Source organism: Pogona vitticeps, chromosome 5 (genome assembly GCF_051106095.1).
Source record: "Pogona vitticeps strain Pit_001003342236 chromosome 5, PviZW2.1, whole genome shotgun sequence".
NCBI classification, from domain to species: domain Eukaryota; kingdom Metazoa; phylum Chordata; class Lepidosauria; order Squamata; family Agamidae; genus Pogona; species Pogona vitticeps.
Window position 1 is genome coordinate 179,580,330 of NC_135787.1, and position 17,912 is coordinate 179,598,241.

General features: G+C 40.0%; 1 protein-coding gene across 3 annotated transcripts in view; it reads right to left on the reverse strand.

Moving 5' to 3' along the window:
- Positions 1–17,912, reverse strand: part of CACNA2D4 (calcium voltage-gated channel auxiliary subunit alpha2delta 4) — a 176,227-nt gene that overhangs the window by 107,116 nt on the left and 51,199 nt on the right. For all 3 annotated transcript variants that reach the window (XR_013536775.1, XM_072999840.2, XM_072999839.2), the window contains 7 exons: positions 16,869–16,943; positions 13,883–13,969; positions 12,779–12,850; positions 4,725–4,786; positions 2,441–2,508; positions 1,388–1,433; positions 426–523 (listed from right to left, as the gene is read on the reverse strand). Coding sequence is in view for 2 of the 3 variants with exons in the window: in XM_072999840.2 (XP_072855941.2) it covers positions 426–523; positions 1,388–1,433; positions 2,441–2,508; positions 4,725–4,786; positions 12,779–12,850; positions 13,883–13,969; positions 16,869–16,943 (508 nt within the window). In the remaining variant the exon portion in view is untranslated. The remainder of the gene's footprint in view (positions 1–425; positions 524–1,387; positions 1,434–2,440; positions 2,509–4,724; positions 4,787–12,778; positions 12,851–13,882; positions 13,970–16,868; positions 16,944–17,912) is intronic.

Here is a 17,912-nt window from a genome sequence, read left to right on the forward strand (position 1 = left end):
ATTTAGACATTTTAAAATAAAGGTTGGATAACCAACTCTTTGGGTGTTATATTGCCAAATTTCTTCTATCAGTAAAGAATTGGCTAGATGTCTTTCAATATCCTTTGCCATTCTTTGATTCTATACAAGAGTGTACATATGCCTTAGAACTCGCTGTAGCCCCAAAAGCAGGAATCATTGAGAGGTGAACAGAGAAAACAAAGGGGACAATGTGAAAGAATGTGTGAAATGATTGCTGATTGTGACCAGAAAATATAAAGAGATTTTGGATTTAGCGCACAGGTTTGGAAGTTTGACTTCCCCTGCCTTTGTGCTTTTGAATGCTAAATCCAGCAAGCAAAAAACTCTTGCTATGGTACCATTGCTCTTCTTTATCGCTTAGGCAAAAGATTCAAACAGGTCATAGGCTATGTGTCAGCACTCACATTCTAGGTCAGCTTCTTCTCCTGTTAGGAAACGGATCACAGCCTCCAACTGGCTCAGCTTCCTGTGACCTGGATCAATATCTGTAATGCAATAAATCCTAAGGAGAGAGAGAGAAAAAAAATTAATGAATCAGAATTACTCACCAAAGCTGTCTGGACAAATCTCCATGCTTAAGAAGCCTACTTATTTTAAATAAATAAACAGCCGTCTTGGGTTCTTTTTAAGAAGAAAGGTTGGGATAAAAATATTTTAAATAGAGGACTGACCATCAACTCCAGATGGAGCAACTTCCATGGTTTTCAATGTACTGTACATTTCAGAAACTAAGGAAGTTACTACGGTTGAGTCATCTTCTATGATGGAAAAAGCAGCCAAGAGTATTATACAACTGTGTCTTGTACCCAAATGTGTGTTGGGGGAAGGAGGGTTTTATAAACTTCCCTATAGTTTTGAGAGAATGAAAAGTCTAAGGAAAACACAGTAATGGTTTTAAGGGGTTGTTGAACATTTATTAAAGTTACACATTTTAAATTATTTTTATTTAGCATCTGAAACAGTGAAGCACTGCAAAAGTTAAAAACTTACATAGTGCAGTTTTTGTGTCACATCAGTACTGTTGCATGGGGCTTATAAATGGAAACCCAGGTACTTATGAAGCTGCCCTCATACCAAGTAAGACTATTGGTCTATAAAGGACACCTGTTTATGTAGATGTTCTTCACTGGATCAACAACTTGTGACACAGCAAAGAAAAAAAAAATCTGTAAACCATTAAGATGCCACAAAATGTTTTGATGGTTTTGCTACAGTAAACTAACACAACTAGCCACCTGGAATTTAACTGGAATGACCTTCTACATGCAAAACATGTTCTATGCCATTCTACATGGCCTCCTAGGACCTGGTTTTGCAGCTAATTCTTGTCCTTCCCAGATCCCCAACATGAATTCCTACCACTTACCATTCATTGGCCAAGGTTATGTCCGGCTGCAGCAGATCATGCAAACCTGAAACCAAATAATAAATTGCATGGTGAAATTTAATTTTTTTTACCCCTCTTTTTATATACTGCTTTACCCCTCTTTTTTATATGCTGCTGAGTGTTTTCCAAGGGAATTGGAACTGGGCTACAGTTGAATTTTGGGGGGAATAATAAACTAACACAGCCAGTATAGGCTCAGGTTTAAGTATGTTCAAAGAATTCTTTTTGCTTAGGAAGCAAAAGACCTACCATTAAGTTAATTGGGGCCACACACACAAAATCCTTTAAACTACAGTATGTGACTTAGACTTGATATGAAATCAGGGATTATAAAATTCTGAGTTATAAAATCCAAATGCTGAGTTCCAAGATGACGGAATTATATCGATAAAGAGAAACCAACTGAATCCTTCACTGTCTCATCACTGCAGTATCATTTTGAACAAACTAAATGCAAGAGGCAGTGTTTTGTTATTCTTACAAAGCTGTTGTGTGATTTTAGGAAGGGAACAGGTATGTCCTGGGCAATTCTTCTTCTAAAGTCTAACTAACAGATGAAAATGCTTCAGTAGTTGTATATCAAACCACAGGAGTAGAAGCCTGCATGAAATTATGCACAAGAGTCTTCAAATATTCATTTGTGGACACAGTCATTGGTGTTGATAGAGGAAATTCAGAAACAGGAGTCAAATGGCCAGATTTCTACTGGCTAGTTACATGGCATCCTTTGTGAGCAACTTTTTAATGAGTGACATTTTACAACTGCAGTTTAGGCTACCACATTTACACTGCTGTACCTAATTGAAAGGATTGTGGCCCAATTTCCAAAATACTGTACATGGTTGGTAGATATATTTAGTTACATAGGTTTCTACTTTCAAACGGGGAAACAGATACTTAAGAGAGACAGGAGGGTCATGGGAGAGGAAAGAGTAATGTGAGATATAATTAAACTCCAGCTGTGGTATTGGAAGGGAATGCACCATCTCTTTTTCATACAACTGCTTCCCAAATCTGTGCCATTCAACCTACCTTCTTCCACTGATGTGTTTCCCAAAAGGATGTACTCGCCGTGACCTCGTGACAGAACAACTCCCAAACTATATGAATTGAAAAACTAAAATTATATTTTCTGGCAAGGAAACTTAAAAAGCCTACATGGCATGATGAAGGTACTGTTATGATAAAGATTAACTCACAAGTAAAAAACCAGGCATTTTCCTCTGAATTGCTGAATTTGACTTTCAAAACATACAGCCTTCCTCAAAATGTAGATTCTGACAGCATGAACTGAAGACGTATTCAAAATTTTCAAGATTTTTTTTCATAAAGCAATGGCTGCAACCCAGCAGTAATTTGCAACTAGAGTAAGCCTATTGAAACAGTAGGGGGTCTGGGGTGGCCAGCTCCTCCCTAATTCCCTACTCTAGCTGTGACATTACTGGATTTCAGCTACTGTGTTTTTAAAGGTAACCCCAGAGATATTACTACTGGAACATTCAGTTTCACTATAAAACGTGAACATCCTGACATTTTGAACTAAAAATATGTACTTACCTAGTGACAGAATATTGATGCTAGAAAAGGCTTGATGGTGAATTAATTATGAATCAAACTGAACTATATATTCATAGATATCACATAGCAGAACCCACACAGGATTGTAGCACTTCAGGAAAAAAAGTGTGGAGCTTGCAACAAAATGCTGTAGTATGGGGTTTTTCTATTCAAAATACCATCCATATTGCCAGCTATTCCCCTTTTAAAGGATATTCCATAGTATTATAGTTCCCCATCCACTGTTTTCCACTTGCTTCCTCTCCATCACCAAATAAAGTCAGTCGACATCCCATGACCATGTGTAAACTCTTTCCTCAAGCTGTTAAAGTTTCTACCACTCCCTTCAAGGACTTTTCCTCTACACATAAGGAGATTTTCCTAAGTCCGCTGACATGTCCATTTTGTGTATGGATGATATTGTTTTGCCCCTTGAGAATCCATAATTGGAAAATGAAGTCTCCATAGTATGAATATTTCCATCCATTAAAAAAAAAATCCACCCTCAGTCACAGAGAGAGATATTTTGTAGCCTCAACTTTTCTAAACTTGGGAGGAGGTTTTCATCTGCATTTTGCATTGATATAGTCTAGGAACTAACATGTTAGTTTAGAACCAGTAATTCACCTCTAAAGCAAGCCACTTTCATGTTATGTGCACTATCCAACCTGTACTGTGCTGTAAACGGACAGGAGGACATGGACATGAATGAGATGTCACATCCCAACACACCAGAACAGAATTATCGAGAAATACTTTAGTGAAAGCCAAGATACAGGAACCGATTGTGCAGATGGCTCCTTGTTGCTAGCCAGCATAATCTGGCCAGTACTTATTTTTCAGAATTAGACACACTGATGCCCAAACCACCAAGCTTTCCACCTTAAATGGCTTTTTCACTAATCCCAGCTAAATAAAGGCAAACTGTGGTCACCATTTAAAAACACTTCTTTCAGCTTAAGTATTGGCTAAGACCTGGTGAGTTCCATTTATATTAATGCTCAGTTCGATAATAATTGCCCCACAGATTTTGAAATAGGGAAATTACTTGAAATATGATTTTCCTTCTCATTTTGATATTTCTGATTTGCATCTGCTTACGGCCCATGGGCCTATAAAGCCTTTTTAAGTGTCTACCGGGGTGGTTTAATGGAGCAAGCACTGGGACAGCACAGATGGCAGGCCACCTCTTTTTTCACAGCAGCGACAATGACATCATTTTCGAGACAACTATTTACCAATCCTTGGCATGAGAAATAAATAAGCTTATCCTCTCAGCAGGTGGGTAGGCTGTCCCAGGGACAGGGAGAAATCCACTAAATGAACTGAGCAGAACTGAGAGATACTTGAGGGAAAAGGCCTAAATTTGTCTCATGGAAACACATCACAGCACTAACTCCCTCTTTTCTTTTGTCATCTGTGACCAGGTACTACTTCAGAGGCATCTGATGGAAAGTCCTACTCATAACAGAAATTCAAAATAAAAACCCACATATTATTACCACCTGCCTAGGTGAGGCCTGATCTGCTGACATTTGAAGTAGGCATGGGTGGAAAGCTAGATTGTGTGATTGTACTTACTCATGAGGCAAAATAATAAGTAGCTGGTGAGGGAAGGGGGCCATTGGTGATGCCTATCTCGCTGATCTTTAAAATGGAGGTATCTGCCTCCTTCTAAAGCCAATGGCACATTCATTAATCAACCATCTCTTTCCAGAAAAAGAGCAGCCAGGCACCTCCAAAATATCTGCTCACTCACCTAAAGGGTGTGCCACTGATGTCCGTATAAAAGTAGTCATTAGTGAGGAAAAGAACTCTTTTCTGCAAAACAAGCACATACCAAAAAATAAATATGCAGGACAAATTTCCTGAAAGGAAAGTCATAGTATAAATGCAAGGGAAGGCTAGAATCTTTTACTAATACTGTACATAGATAGAGCCATAGAGTACAATCAGAATCAGAAGTGAATTTTGTCTCTTAAATAAGACTACCATGTTTCCCCAAAAATAAGACATGGTCTTATATTATTATTTGCTCCAGAAAACGCATTAGGGCTTATTTTCAGGAGATGTTTTATTTTTTTCATGTACAACAATCTACATTTATTCAAATACAGTCACGTCATCTTCTTCTGGTTGCTGCACAATGGTGGAGGGCGAGGTTTCACTTAACTGGGTTTTACTTTTGGGGTAGGGCTTATATTATGAGCATCCTGAAAAATCATAGTAGGGCTTATTTTCAGATTAGGTCTTATTTTGTGGGGAAGAGGGTACTAATCATATCCTGTGTTTCTCAAACGGGCAGCTGGCATTTTTCCAAAGGGCATCCTCAATCGTCTAAAGAGCAGCAAGAACTTCAATGCTGAATGATTGCTTTTCCCCCCCTCTACACCAGATGGGGATTGAAACCAGGTCATGATACATGCACTAAGAAATCTCATGGCAAGGGCAGCACTCCCCGAATGAACGAGTCTTACAATGTAATTATCTACATGTTTACTATGAACTTTATTATTTATTTTTTTATTTTTATTTATTTATTTGTATCAGAGTGCTGCACAATTTAAAATTCTGAATGTATATGAAACGTAGCTAAAATTAAAACAAATTAAAATGTTAAGATAATTAGACTGTTTTTGACCAGAAGCGAGCTGCTTCAATTGCATTATTTTGGTTATTTGCTAGATCTTCCTTTGCTTCCTTCCTAGTCTCAAGGAGCAGTGGTTAAACTGCTATATTGTAGCCAAAACTGTGCTCATGACCCCGGGTTCAATCCCAGGATCAAGGCTGACTCAGCCTTATATCCTTCCAAGGTCAGTAAAATGAGTACCCACCTCGCTGGGGGAGCAAAGTTTAGCCTGCATAATTAACTTGTAAACCACCCAGACAGTGGGGCGGTATATAAGCAGCCCACTTTGCTTTATATGTGATGGGGCAAAAGAAGGTCTGGCAAATGAATGAAATCCCATTTAGTTCAGTAAAGTTTACTCCTAGCTTAATCTGTCTATGACTGCATTCTTAATCCATTATTAGCACAAAATTTAGGAGACTAATTCCTTGACTGAACCTGAATTTAAAAAACAAAAATTACTGAAGAGGAAGCACGTGTTTTTCTCATATTTAAATTATACACAAATATGTCACAACAGTAGCAACATCTTCTTTGGCACCAAAACTCATTAGCATTTTGGGGCTGCCTCTTGCCCTAATCTAAACTTGATGCCATATATGTCTGATGAAGAGTTTTGGAGGAGTCCAAAACTGGTCTTGTTTGTACGTTCTCAGTGATCCAGCAAAAGTAATACTGAACCCAAAATTTTGTTTCTTGTCACATGACTACATTGTCCTATTCTTTCTGGTTGGTGTTTGCTACCTAGCTAGCTACCTACCTATGGATGTTAATTAATTTATAATTATAATTATACATCGTGCGGAAGGCTGGACTGGAGGAATCCCAAAGCAGAATTAAGATGGCCGGAAGAAATATCAACAACCTCCAATATGCAGATAATACCACCCTGATGGCAGAAAGTGAGGAGGAACTAAAGAACCTTGTAATGAGGGTGAAAGAGGAGAGTGCAAAAACAGTCTGAAACTCAACATCAAAAAAACTAAGATCATGGCCACTGGCCCCATCACCCCCTGGCAAATAGAAGGGGAAGATATGGAGGCAGTGACAGATTTTACTTTCGTGGGCTCCATGATCACTGCAGATGGAGACAGCAGCCACAAAATTAAAAGATACCTGCTTTTTGGGAGGAAAGCGATGACAAACCTTGACAGCATCTTAAAAAGCAGAGACATCACCTTGCCAACAAAAGTCCACATAGTCAAAGCTATGGTTTTTCCTGTAGTGATGTATGGAAGTGAGAGCTGGACCATAAAGAAGGCTGACCGTCGAAGAATTGATGCCTTTGAATTGTGGTGCTGGAGGAGGCTCTTGAGAGTCCCCTGGACTGCAAGGAGAACAAGCCTATCAATTCTTAAGGAAATCAACCCTGAGTGCTCACTGGAAGGACAGATCCTGAAGCTGAGGCTCCAGTACTTTGGCCATCTCATGAGAAGAGAAGACTCCTTGGAAAAGACCTTGATGTTGGCAAAGTGTGAAGGCAAGAGGAGACAGAGGATGAGTTGGTTGGAGAGTGTCATCGAAGCAACCAACATGAATTTAACACAACTCCAGGAGGCAGTGGAAGACAGGAGGGCCTGGTGTGCTCTGGTCCATGGGGTCACGAAGAGTCAAACACGACTAAACAAATAAACGATGACGATAATTATCTATGCTGTCCACTTATTTGGGTTTGTCTTTTTAGTTGTTCAAAAGTTTTAAAAATGGATATCTGCCCAAATTATTTGATGAAATCTTGCACTTTTACACAAGATGCATGCATTTATAATGGATTGACAGTGTAATATAATATGCCTGCTTAGCCACCTGGTACACTGTCTCATCATCGCATATCATAAACCTGTGTCATCTGCTTGTTGTTTGCAGAGACAGGTTGTGAAGCCTGTTAGACTAACCGACAACTGTAAAGTACCATCTGAAAAGTAATGGAGGAATGTGAGGACACGTGATGTAATTTAATAAATGTATTCATGAAGGCCTTCACAGCCAGGATCTAATGGTTGCTGTGTATTATTAATTTAATAAACCCTGCTCACAGAATTTGAACCTGGTACTCTCTGCAGTAATCTTCAGAATTTAGGTATGTAATTCGTAATCCTTCTATATAACAGGTTAGCTCGTTTTCTAACCTTGGCTGCAGTAAGCAACATCACAGCAGATACATCACCAGTAGTGAGAGAGGTAAGCAGGTAGAATGAGCAAGTAGGGTTTAGGAAGGCATTGTGAAAACAAAAAAGCCAATGATGGAAGTGCAGAAATAAGAGGAAAGTCTGATGACATTCACAAGAACAATGAATAAACAACCTTTGAATGTTAAAGTCGATCACTACGAAAGCCTGTGGGGAGGGGGGGGAGGCCTCTGAGCTTTCTACTGCAATGCTCAAATGGCACAACGCCAGGTCTCCTCTGCCAATCAGCCCCTCCCATTGTTTAAGGTAAAGAAATGCTTCACCTTGCAAAGGAGGGGCAGAGAGACATAGATGGAAATCTCCTGTTTGAGGATAGTCCCATTTGGGTGTCCTCTGTTAAAAGAAGGTGATTTTGCTACCAACCACTCCATCCTTCTTTTGACCTCTTCCTTTGACTGTGGGAAGGGTTAGCAGGAAACAGCAGGCAAAGTAAAGGCCTCATATCTGCTCACAGCACTTCAAGGAGAGGTGCATGCACTGTCAAGTACAGCACCACCACGGAGTGCTTGCCTCCTTATTAATTCACTGCTTGTTTTACTAAGGAGGTTTTATACCTCAGGTTATCTCCTGTGACAAGACTTCAGATCTCTACCTAGTTTGTTCAGACAGTTCTCCTGTACATGCTTCCAGATGCTTACCACACCTTTCTCAACGGAGGAGAGGATGATACAAGAAAGACCAATAAACAGGAACATAATCACTGGGCAAAATGTTCTGGGCCTGCTTTAACAGTTCAAATGTTGTAAAACACGCCCAGAAACCTTGGCTACGGTTGGTCTCAACACTTAGCAGATGGACTAGATGGAATTACATATGGGGTTGGGATGGAGACATGAGGAAAAAGGTGGCAGACAGCAGGATAATGATCTGTCCTTGTAGCTTATTCCCACTGCTCCAGTCGCACGAGACCACCTCTTTCCCCCATCCCCCCTCCTCCTGCCCATTAAGTACTAATCCTCAGTACACTGGAAATCCAGCTGGCACAGTGACAGCAGGCAGCAAGGGGACTTGAAGCAAAATCATCCATGCTTCATAAAGACAGCTTGCTGCTATAGGGGAGATTTGTAACCTGGCTGCCAGCTGAGCATTTCAAAAATATCTCAGCTAGATTCAGTGACTGGTCAAGCATAGCCAGCCAATTGCCCCAAAGGGCAAATTCTGTGTATGCACGGCTACAGTGTGGCTTCCCTGTTTTCACCCTGCTGAGTTGGAGACGGAATAGACCAGGCCCAATCTACAACCACAATATGTCCCCTAAGCTTCTTCTGTTGCATCCAATACCCACTTCTTTCATTTTTGATACTGCTAATATTTTATATCTTTTGGGATTTCTCTCTATCCTACCATATGGCATATATATGTATCAAAGAAACACACACACACACACAAACTGCACAGGAAGAAGAATACACTAAAACACCCTTCTAAAACTACAAAAAAAAGAGAGCAGGAACTGTACGCACTATCCATTTATCATCCATGTATTACCATCATCAGAAATGAAAATAATAAAACACCCCCAAATGCTTGCTGGCAAAACAAAGTTAGAGTAATCAGCAAAGTGGAAAAGACAAAGGGCTTTTTTCAAATCCTAGCGGTAGTCCTTAATTCTCTAGAAAAGTACATTGTTGACTTCTCTGTAGTAGAAAATCACAGAAACCCTGCTTGCACTTGTGGAATTACTTTTTTCTTATGCCTCCTAAGAGGGTCTGGAACTGCAGAGATCTCGCTTCAAATCTCTGCTTGGCCATGAAGCCCACCAAGGAAATCACCATCTCCTAACATACTCAACTACTGGACTCAGGGCAGGGTCTGGCCAAGCTGGTGCAGCTTGTTGGCCCAACCCTACTCTCAGGTGACAAGAGTCATGTAGTGGTGTACACCCACATCGTTGCCAGGGGACTAGTGCTTCTGTTGGAGCCTTCAACAGGTACAGAAGCAGATGATGGTAAGCACTGGGGGGGGGGGGTAGGGGTAGTCAGGCTTCACAATGCAATGGATCCATTTTCCCAATGCTACGTCAGCGACTTCTACTGTAACCAATAATGTTGTGGCCTTTTCTCTCCAATGAACTGTATGTTGTGCTCTTAAGTAGAGTTCAAAAGATACAGTCCAGAGTTGGGGGCCCCTCAGTAATAGGCTAGCAACTCCTGTAACATGGACTTGCTTTCCCATATTTTTCTTTTCACTTCTCTAAAAAATATTAAAAATAGATGTTAACTGGTAAAGTATATAAACATTCATGGTTGTTGTAGTTTTTTTGGGCTGTTTGGCCATTTTCTGAAGGTTATTCTTCCTAACGTTTCATCAGTCTCTGTGGCCAGCATCTTCAGAGGACAGGAGTCAGAACTCTGTCTGTGCTGTGGTGCAGTTTGTGGGATAGTTGAGTATTTATAGCTGTGGGATCAGCTTTTGTCCTTTGCAGGAAATTTGGTGATTATGGTGATCAGCATGTTTTTTGTTGTGGGTATATTGTTGTGATAAGGGGGAGAGATGATCTGTCATTTGATTGATGGGTGTCATTAGCTGGTCTTTTGTGTGCAGTGATCACCGGTCCTTGTGACTGGGTAGAGTTTGTTAACCTTTTGCAGGCCGTATTTGTCCATGCTGAGAGACAGGCTTTCTTGAGTTTTAGACTGTCTTCTTTTTTGCTAAAACTCTGCTGGTGTTTGTGGATTTCAATGGCTTCCATGTGAAGTCTAACATAATGATTGCTGGTGTTGTCCAGTACTTCTGTGTTTTGAAATAGAATTTCATGTCCAGCTTGTTTCAGGGCATATTCAGCTACTGCCGATTTTTCCAGTTGTTTTAGTATGCAGTGTCTTTCAAGTTCTTTGATTCTGTGGATGCTGCATTTTGTTGTTCCAATATATACCTGGCCACAACTGCAAGGTATCCAGTACACTCCTGCAGTGGTGAACAGCCCAAAAAACCTACAACAACTATTGGATCCCGGCCGTGAAAGCCTTCAAGAATACATATATATATATATATACATCAATTTACCTAAATGATTTAATCTCTCCTATCCAAATATTAGTTGCAATATTTTAATTCATGTAGGCTAAAAGAAAAGTTATCTTTTATATAATTTGGAAGCTAACTGAAGATCTGCAAACACAAAAGTGATAGTAAAGCCTGAAGCATGTCTATGTGTGTGGCTAGAGAGAAAACCAGGAGGTCATAACAACAGTCTCAATGCATCTCTTTTTTCCTAAACTTTAAAACAAATCTCATTACTATTGAGAGAGAAAAAGAATATTAAGTTAGCTAATTAAATACACAGAGGATCTAGAATTCAATAGAATGATCCATGTCACTGAAGAGAAAGACAATGTGATGTGGCTAATGGACAGTTCCCCTCTTCCTCAAAAGTTGTAGGCACACTAGAAGAGGGGTGCTGAACAGGATATCGATTGTTCCAAAAACCTGCAAAACCTGTTTAATCACAAAAAAAGGTTGTGCAGGTTTATTCATCCCTGCATGTACTCTCTCACACAGAGACACTGTAGAGAATGCTGTTTCTCATCAAACATTTCCTAAACCCTTAAGAAAAGCTGTTGTCTGTGTCCAACCTAATATGCTCACCCTCAGAAAGTATGCACAGCTGGTAAAAAAAAAAAAAATCACAAATACAGTGTGTAATGAGCCAGAAAATTCTGAGAAACAAAACTAAAGAAAGAGGCACAGACCTGGTGGCAGGTAAGGGAGAACTAATTAGATCTCTACAAAGGCCATACAGCAATTGGAAATGAAACATTGCCTTGTGCTTGGGGAGCCCTCTTGATAAATAACTCTCAGCTCTTGCAGCAGAAATATGCAAGATATGTTTTCATTTTATGGAGAAAAAAATAGGAAAAGAGGAAAATATTAGAAATGTTTTGCAAAGAGAAGATCTCCAAAGAGCAAAAAGAAATATACTAATAAAGGTAATGTGAGGAGTTTTACATTATTTCAAAATTCTTACAGACGGTCTCTTATTCCCTGTAATGGAATTCATCTATCCCATTCTACACTCAAGTGGCATAAAGCAGATTCAGAACTGCCAAATCAGATTTCAAAATTTTAGAAATTTTCTGGAGATTTTCATGGCTGAATACCTATCTTTCAACAGCTAACAAACTTGGCTTCTACAAATAGCATATCGAAGCTAATTGCAGGCAGTCCATGAAAGCTGATGCCAGACCAATCATATTAAAGTGCTCTCAGACTCTTTCCTATTTTTTGCTCTGACAGACTAACACAGCTACCCTCTCACCTCTCTGTCTGTGTTCTATATAAAACTGATAAGCAGTTTTGCAAATATAAAGGCTATTACATGAACACTGTAATAGTGTTGACTACTTTCTAAGAGACCTGTGAGCTTTGACCAGAGCTGGAGAAAAAAACCAAGAAACTACCAAATATACATTTACAAAAAGGAAGTGTGTGGGTGTGGGGGGGGGGCGACATAGCTATTGCTTCTTTGTCACAGCAGCCGTACTTAATACAACCTGTTTTGCACCTCCATAACTCCTCTGGGTTTTGAGAGATCCAATTAAAAGTCACCTTTCTTGGGTGGTCCAAGAAGGTTAGACATCCAATAGCTCATGGAGTCACTTCAGATAGCACTGAGGGATATTTAGCAGGTTAAAAAAGAGAAAGCCATGTTAGTCTGCTTCAGCATACATAATAAAAACCAAAGCAAAAATAAAAAAGAAAAGTACAGTGGCTCCCTAAAACACTAACAGATATATTGCAGTATAAAATTTCATGGATTATACTGCCTGCAGCTGTGGAATGTGAACCTTGAAAGCCCACTTTGAAATAAATCTTTTAGTCTTTAAGGCTCCACAATTGTTTCAATTTTGTTTTGCTTCTGCTATACATGCTAACAGATTGAACACCCTGAAATGTTAAAATATTGGCTTGGTTCCAACTTTACCATGTATTGCTACAGTACTTTTATTATTTTTTGTCTGTGAATTGTATATGAAAGCAAAGAAACATACTCACCCCTTTATCCACAGGCACCTTTACATCCATTGAGAGGTAACCTGTTTCACCATTGATCATTGCTGTTCGCAGCTTCAGAAGAGAACACAATATTTGGATTAAAGTCTTATGACTGAGGCCATCTGCCTGCAACAGGTAGCAGTATTTGCTCAATAGCACTTGTGGGGGGGGGCATGTACTGGCTATAGTTATGGTGTGAAGTAGTGGTGGGTGAGATCTGGGTTGGTGGTGAGCAAAGTCAAGGCCACCATCCATAATATCCCCCACAGCTTTCCCCTAATTTTCTCCCTTACAAGCATGCACATACACTTAGCATGTACACTCCTTGCATGGAAACACCCGCTCTCCCCCTGTTTCTCTTTCTTACACACACATTCTTAGAGAAGAAATACATGGAGAAAGGAAAGGATTAACTCTCCCCACATACTGCCTTCCCCACAGAAACGGTAATCTCTAGGAAGTTGTCTCATGTATAGTTCTCAAAAGTACCTTTTTATGTCAATTAAGGATTTCTAATCAGAATGGTAGAGATGTTTCAAATGAAAAAAGAAGTTATTTTTGCACCTTTCTATATCCTGATTCCTTATATTTTTGTACCAGAGATGTCAGAAATTGAACCTATAACTTTATATGTGAAAATTAATGGCACTACCTCCCTATATATTTTCTTTAGTAATTTCAAAGTGGCAGTATTCATTTTTTTTAACTAAATGACTTGCATCCTGTTTGTAACAGGAACATGCCACAATAGACAAATTCTGGACCTCTAGATGTTGTTAGACTGCATTTCCTGTCATTTCTCACTCTTGATAATATGTGCTAGGGCTGGTGGAAGTCTTAGTCCAACAACATCTGTAGAGTCACATTTTACCTATACTAGATGTGAAGCAATATGGACTGTATTGGAACTTTGGGGATGTCCTGCTTGGTATGCCATCATGTGGCTTCAGGTTAGCCTGTTAGGCAGAAGAAGCAGGGCTTTTCCTGTGATGCAACTCCTTCTCCAGTGAATCCACCTAGTCCAGCCTTTGACTTCCTTCTGTAAGGTTGCTGTGACAAACAGGGGGAGGAAATGCACTCTGCTATCCAAGTTTAAACACTTACTGTTTCATCCAGATCTTCCCATTCCACCTCAGAAAGGTCAACACTGTTATAGTTTGGTTTCGGCTTCAGCTTCTTCCCTTCTTTATACTAAAGTTTAAAAAGAACCAGGAGCGTACCTTGAATGCTTTTGTTGCTTAACAAGTCTGAAAGATACAGTCTCTCTCTTAAACACAAACATATTATTTATTTCTTGAGAAATCAGGGTGAGGTCCATTCTTCTTGCCTAGAGGGATTCTTTTTTTATTTGCCTCCTTGTTGCTGTCTGTCTGGGGTGGGAGGGATGTGTCTTTCAAATGGGGAGGCCAATGAGGGGGAGCAGGGAGCTGCCATTGGCACTACACTGGGTAGAGGGAGATATGGAGAGAGGAGACAAGGGAAACATTGTAGGAGAGGGAACAGGATCCTAGTCACCCCCAAATTTTCTCCCAATTCAAACAGTCTGGATAGCCATGGCAATAGTTGCCCATGGCAATAGTTGGACTGGGGCAAGCTACAGGGAGCATATAATGCACCTGTTACAAGAACTGCACCGGCTACCAGTCCGTTTCTGGGCCCAGCTCAAGGTGATGGTCATTACCTATAAAGCTCTTATCCTTTGATAAAAAGCTAAAGACCCATCTCTTCAGGCAGGCTTTTAACAATTACAATTGATTCTCTGAACCCCATTTTAGCAGATAATTTTAATATTTTCCATTTTTTCATGTTTTAATCTTTTAATAGTATTTTAAATCATATACAATATTATTTAATTTATCTTTTAATATTTAACTTATTGTGTTTTTAAATTGTGTGAATTTTCAATGTTGTGAGCTACCTTGGGTCTCTTTGTTGGGAGACTGGTGGCATACAAATAAAACTAATAATAATAATTTCTCTTAGCCAGATAGCCAATATTTGGACACAAATTCATAATTAAGAACTTCCCAAGCACTATAGTTTTTGCACAAAGAATTGTACAGTGGTCACCTGGTACAGTATAAGGGACCCTGATAGTGTTCTAACACTTAGCTCATTCCTTGTGGGGAATATCATCATTCACTTAAAATTCACAAGGTCTGAATTGCAGTACTCCTGTAAAACATTACAGCAATTTTGAATGTAGCGTAGAATGTGGTTTTGTGCCGTATCTAGCTGTGACATAAAGCTACATTCTGCACTACATCACTGGCAATGGGAGTGTGATGGGGTGAGCATACCAGGTAGTCAGCATGCACATGATGAGCCTTCAGGCTCCTTTAAAATATCTGAAAGAGCTCAGCCAGGGGAAAAGGCTAAAGCACAAGGGACGAGGAAGGGAGTACAGCTGGGGAAGGTAAAGGAGAAACACTTGCCTGAGGCAGCAAGAAACCAGATACAGTGGTGCCTCACTAGACAGTTACCCTGCATGACAGTTTTTTCGCTAGACATTGACTTTTTGCGATCGCTATAGCGATTCGCAAAACAGTGATTCCTACGGGGGAATTTCGCTGGACAATGTTTTGTCCCTGCTTTGCAAACCATTTTTCGCTAGACGACGATTTTGACAGCTTCCTCCATGCTCGCGAAAGAGGTGTTTTTGGGACCTAAGCTTCGCAAGACAGCGATTTAAACAGCTGATTGGCAGTTCGCAAGTGGCTTTCCAACGGCCAATCGTTGCTAGACAACGACAATTCTTCCCCATTGGAACGCATTAAACAAGTTTCAATGCATTCCAATGGGGAAACGCTTTTCGCTAGACAATGATTTTGCTAAACAGCTATTTCAGTGGAACGGATTATCATCGTCTAGCGAGGCACCACTGTAAAAGTAACGGGAAAGAGGGCTTTAGGAGGCTGCTGGTTGACAAAGGAGGAGGGGAAGGGGAAGGGGATATAGATAGATGGACAGGACAACTGTTGACTGACAGTGGAGCCTCATTCATCATCCCAGACAGGGAAGGCCTGGGGGAAGGGACAGGCTGGTCAGCCAGAGCCTCCATCAAGGACAGTATAAACCCTCTTTGAGCCAGACAGTGTCTTACTCTGGAGTACTAGAACCATGGGGACATTCAGTGAGGTTAATATATATCTGGGTTGAGGGTGACACTTTGCCATACTGCATCACATATTGACTTTCATGCTGCAGTCATGCCGGCAGTTATGCCACTTGGGGTTTTATTATTTTATTTATTTATTTGATTGTTTATTATAACCTGTCCCATTGTTGTAGAATTAAATTTACAATAAAAATATAAATCACCAAAAAAAAACCCTACCTAGCAAAGAAAAGCTAAGAATTAAAGTACTGTAGTTCTTTAGAACTTGCAGCTTGGCTGTACTGTATATTTATGCAGAAAAATACACAAATATGGAAAAACCATCAAATCAGTCAGATGAGCTTTGGAGCATAGGTTATATTCAGTCACTCAACAGATTTATATGGATGCTGGCATAGTCCCATTAAAGTCTATGTAATAGGCAGAAGAACTCAGACTTCTCAGACAGACAGAAGGGGCGTTATATGACGTAGATGACTTTCTGTTGACAGAATGGGGCTCTGTCAGAGGGGTGGTGCATCTGCCCTGGATGACACCAAGAGTCCTTTAGAAAGCACTGGAGCCACAGGAGGCCTAGCAGTTATGTTTCTGAGATAGGTCCCGGTGCCTTGAATTCTCTGGATCCAAACCCCTCTGCTCCCCCGAAAAGCTCCATACCTACACCAACCTAGAGTTAGCATGAGTATCTTTAGTTTACACTGGAGTTGACAGGAGAGACAATTACATGGAATAACATCAAGACAGAAAGTGGGATGGGGTACCCACACTGCCCACCCTCTACTTTGTGACCCACCAGGGCTCTGGATACAGGAATGACTCTAATGTAGCTTTCTGCACCACCACCACCTCAGTAAGTAGGACTGCTGGGTGTATCTGAATCATTTGAAGATTCTACAAAGGCACAAAACACGAAAAAGTTCAGAAAGAATCAAATTAAAAAAACCCCGAGTACTATATCCCTGCATCGCTTACCAGTGGGCGAAGGTCCGGGTGAGACAAAATGTAGCCATTATTAGTGTTTAGAAATGCATATCCATGGACACCCAGCTGTAAATACAATGCATTATATTAATTAGGTTTATTTCCTTGACATTCATTTTAATATAACAAGAAAGGGGAAAGAATCGGTTGTACAATACTAGATTCCTAATGACTAGAGTTCATAACATCATTTTAAATTAGAAAAATAAGATACTAATTCAGGTTCTAGTTATTTCTTTTTTTAAATAAATGAATGTGAAGACAATATAGTAGTCTTATCACTTTTGGATCATTCAAGAATATTTTATGGCCTTACAAGAAACTGGAACACTTCTGAGAAGGCAGTTTATGTGACTAGGTATTATGAATCTTCACCTTATTTAGACATCTTTGCATCAAAATAGATACTTGCAATGTTTCAAACTTCTTGCCTGCAACATTCTGTATCTTCACAACATATTAACTATATGGCAAAAGGAAAACTGGATTTGGCTGTAGGCAGTTTCCTCACCAGACAAGGCAAAGAATTAAAAAAAATTAAAACTAGGGCAGAGCATCAAAAATGGTCTATTGCAGTCTGGAAAAAAACTTACTTCCTCTGCCCTTCTGCTGAGGAGCAGAGGAAGTGTTCAATTTGCCAGTAACTTGACGTAGCTAGACCACTTGGTGATACAGTATCAGAAATTCCAACTGGAAGGACCTTTGACAGCTAAAAGGCTCACTTTTGGCTGTTCCCAGCACTCACACACGTTGGAAATGGACCAGACAGGAGCAATCTCACACCTAAAAATCTTATGAGAAGGGTTCAGAAAGGTGTGGTTATGAATGCTCGGGGGGGGGGGTTTGATTTGTTTCATTTCAGTGGTTATATTGCCCAATTGCAGGAAAAGTGAGCAAACTAACTCCTCCCCACAGCAGATCAAAAAGTGGGCTAAATGCCCATCTAATTACATCCTTACTTCCTCAGCTACAAAAGCCCTCTAAAATTACAAGGCCCATGATGTACTGTGATCATGAGTGAAATCAGAATGTTCA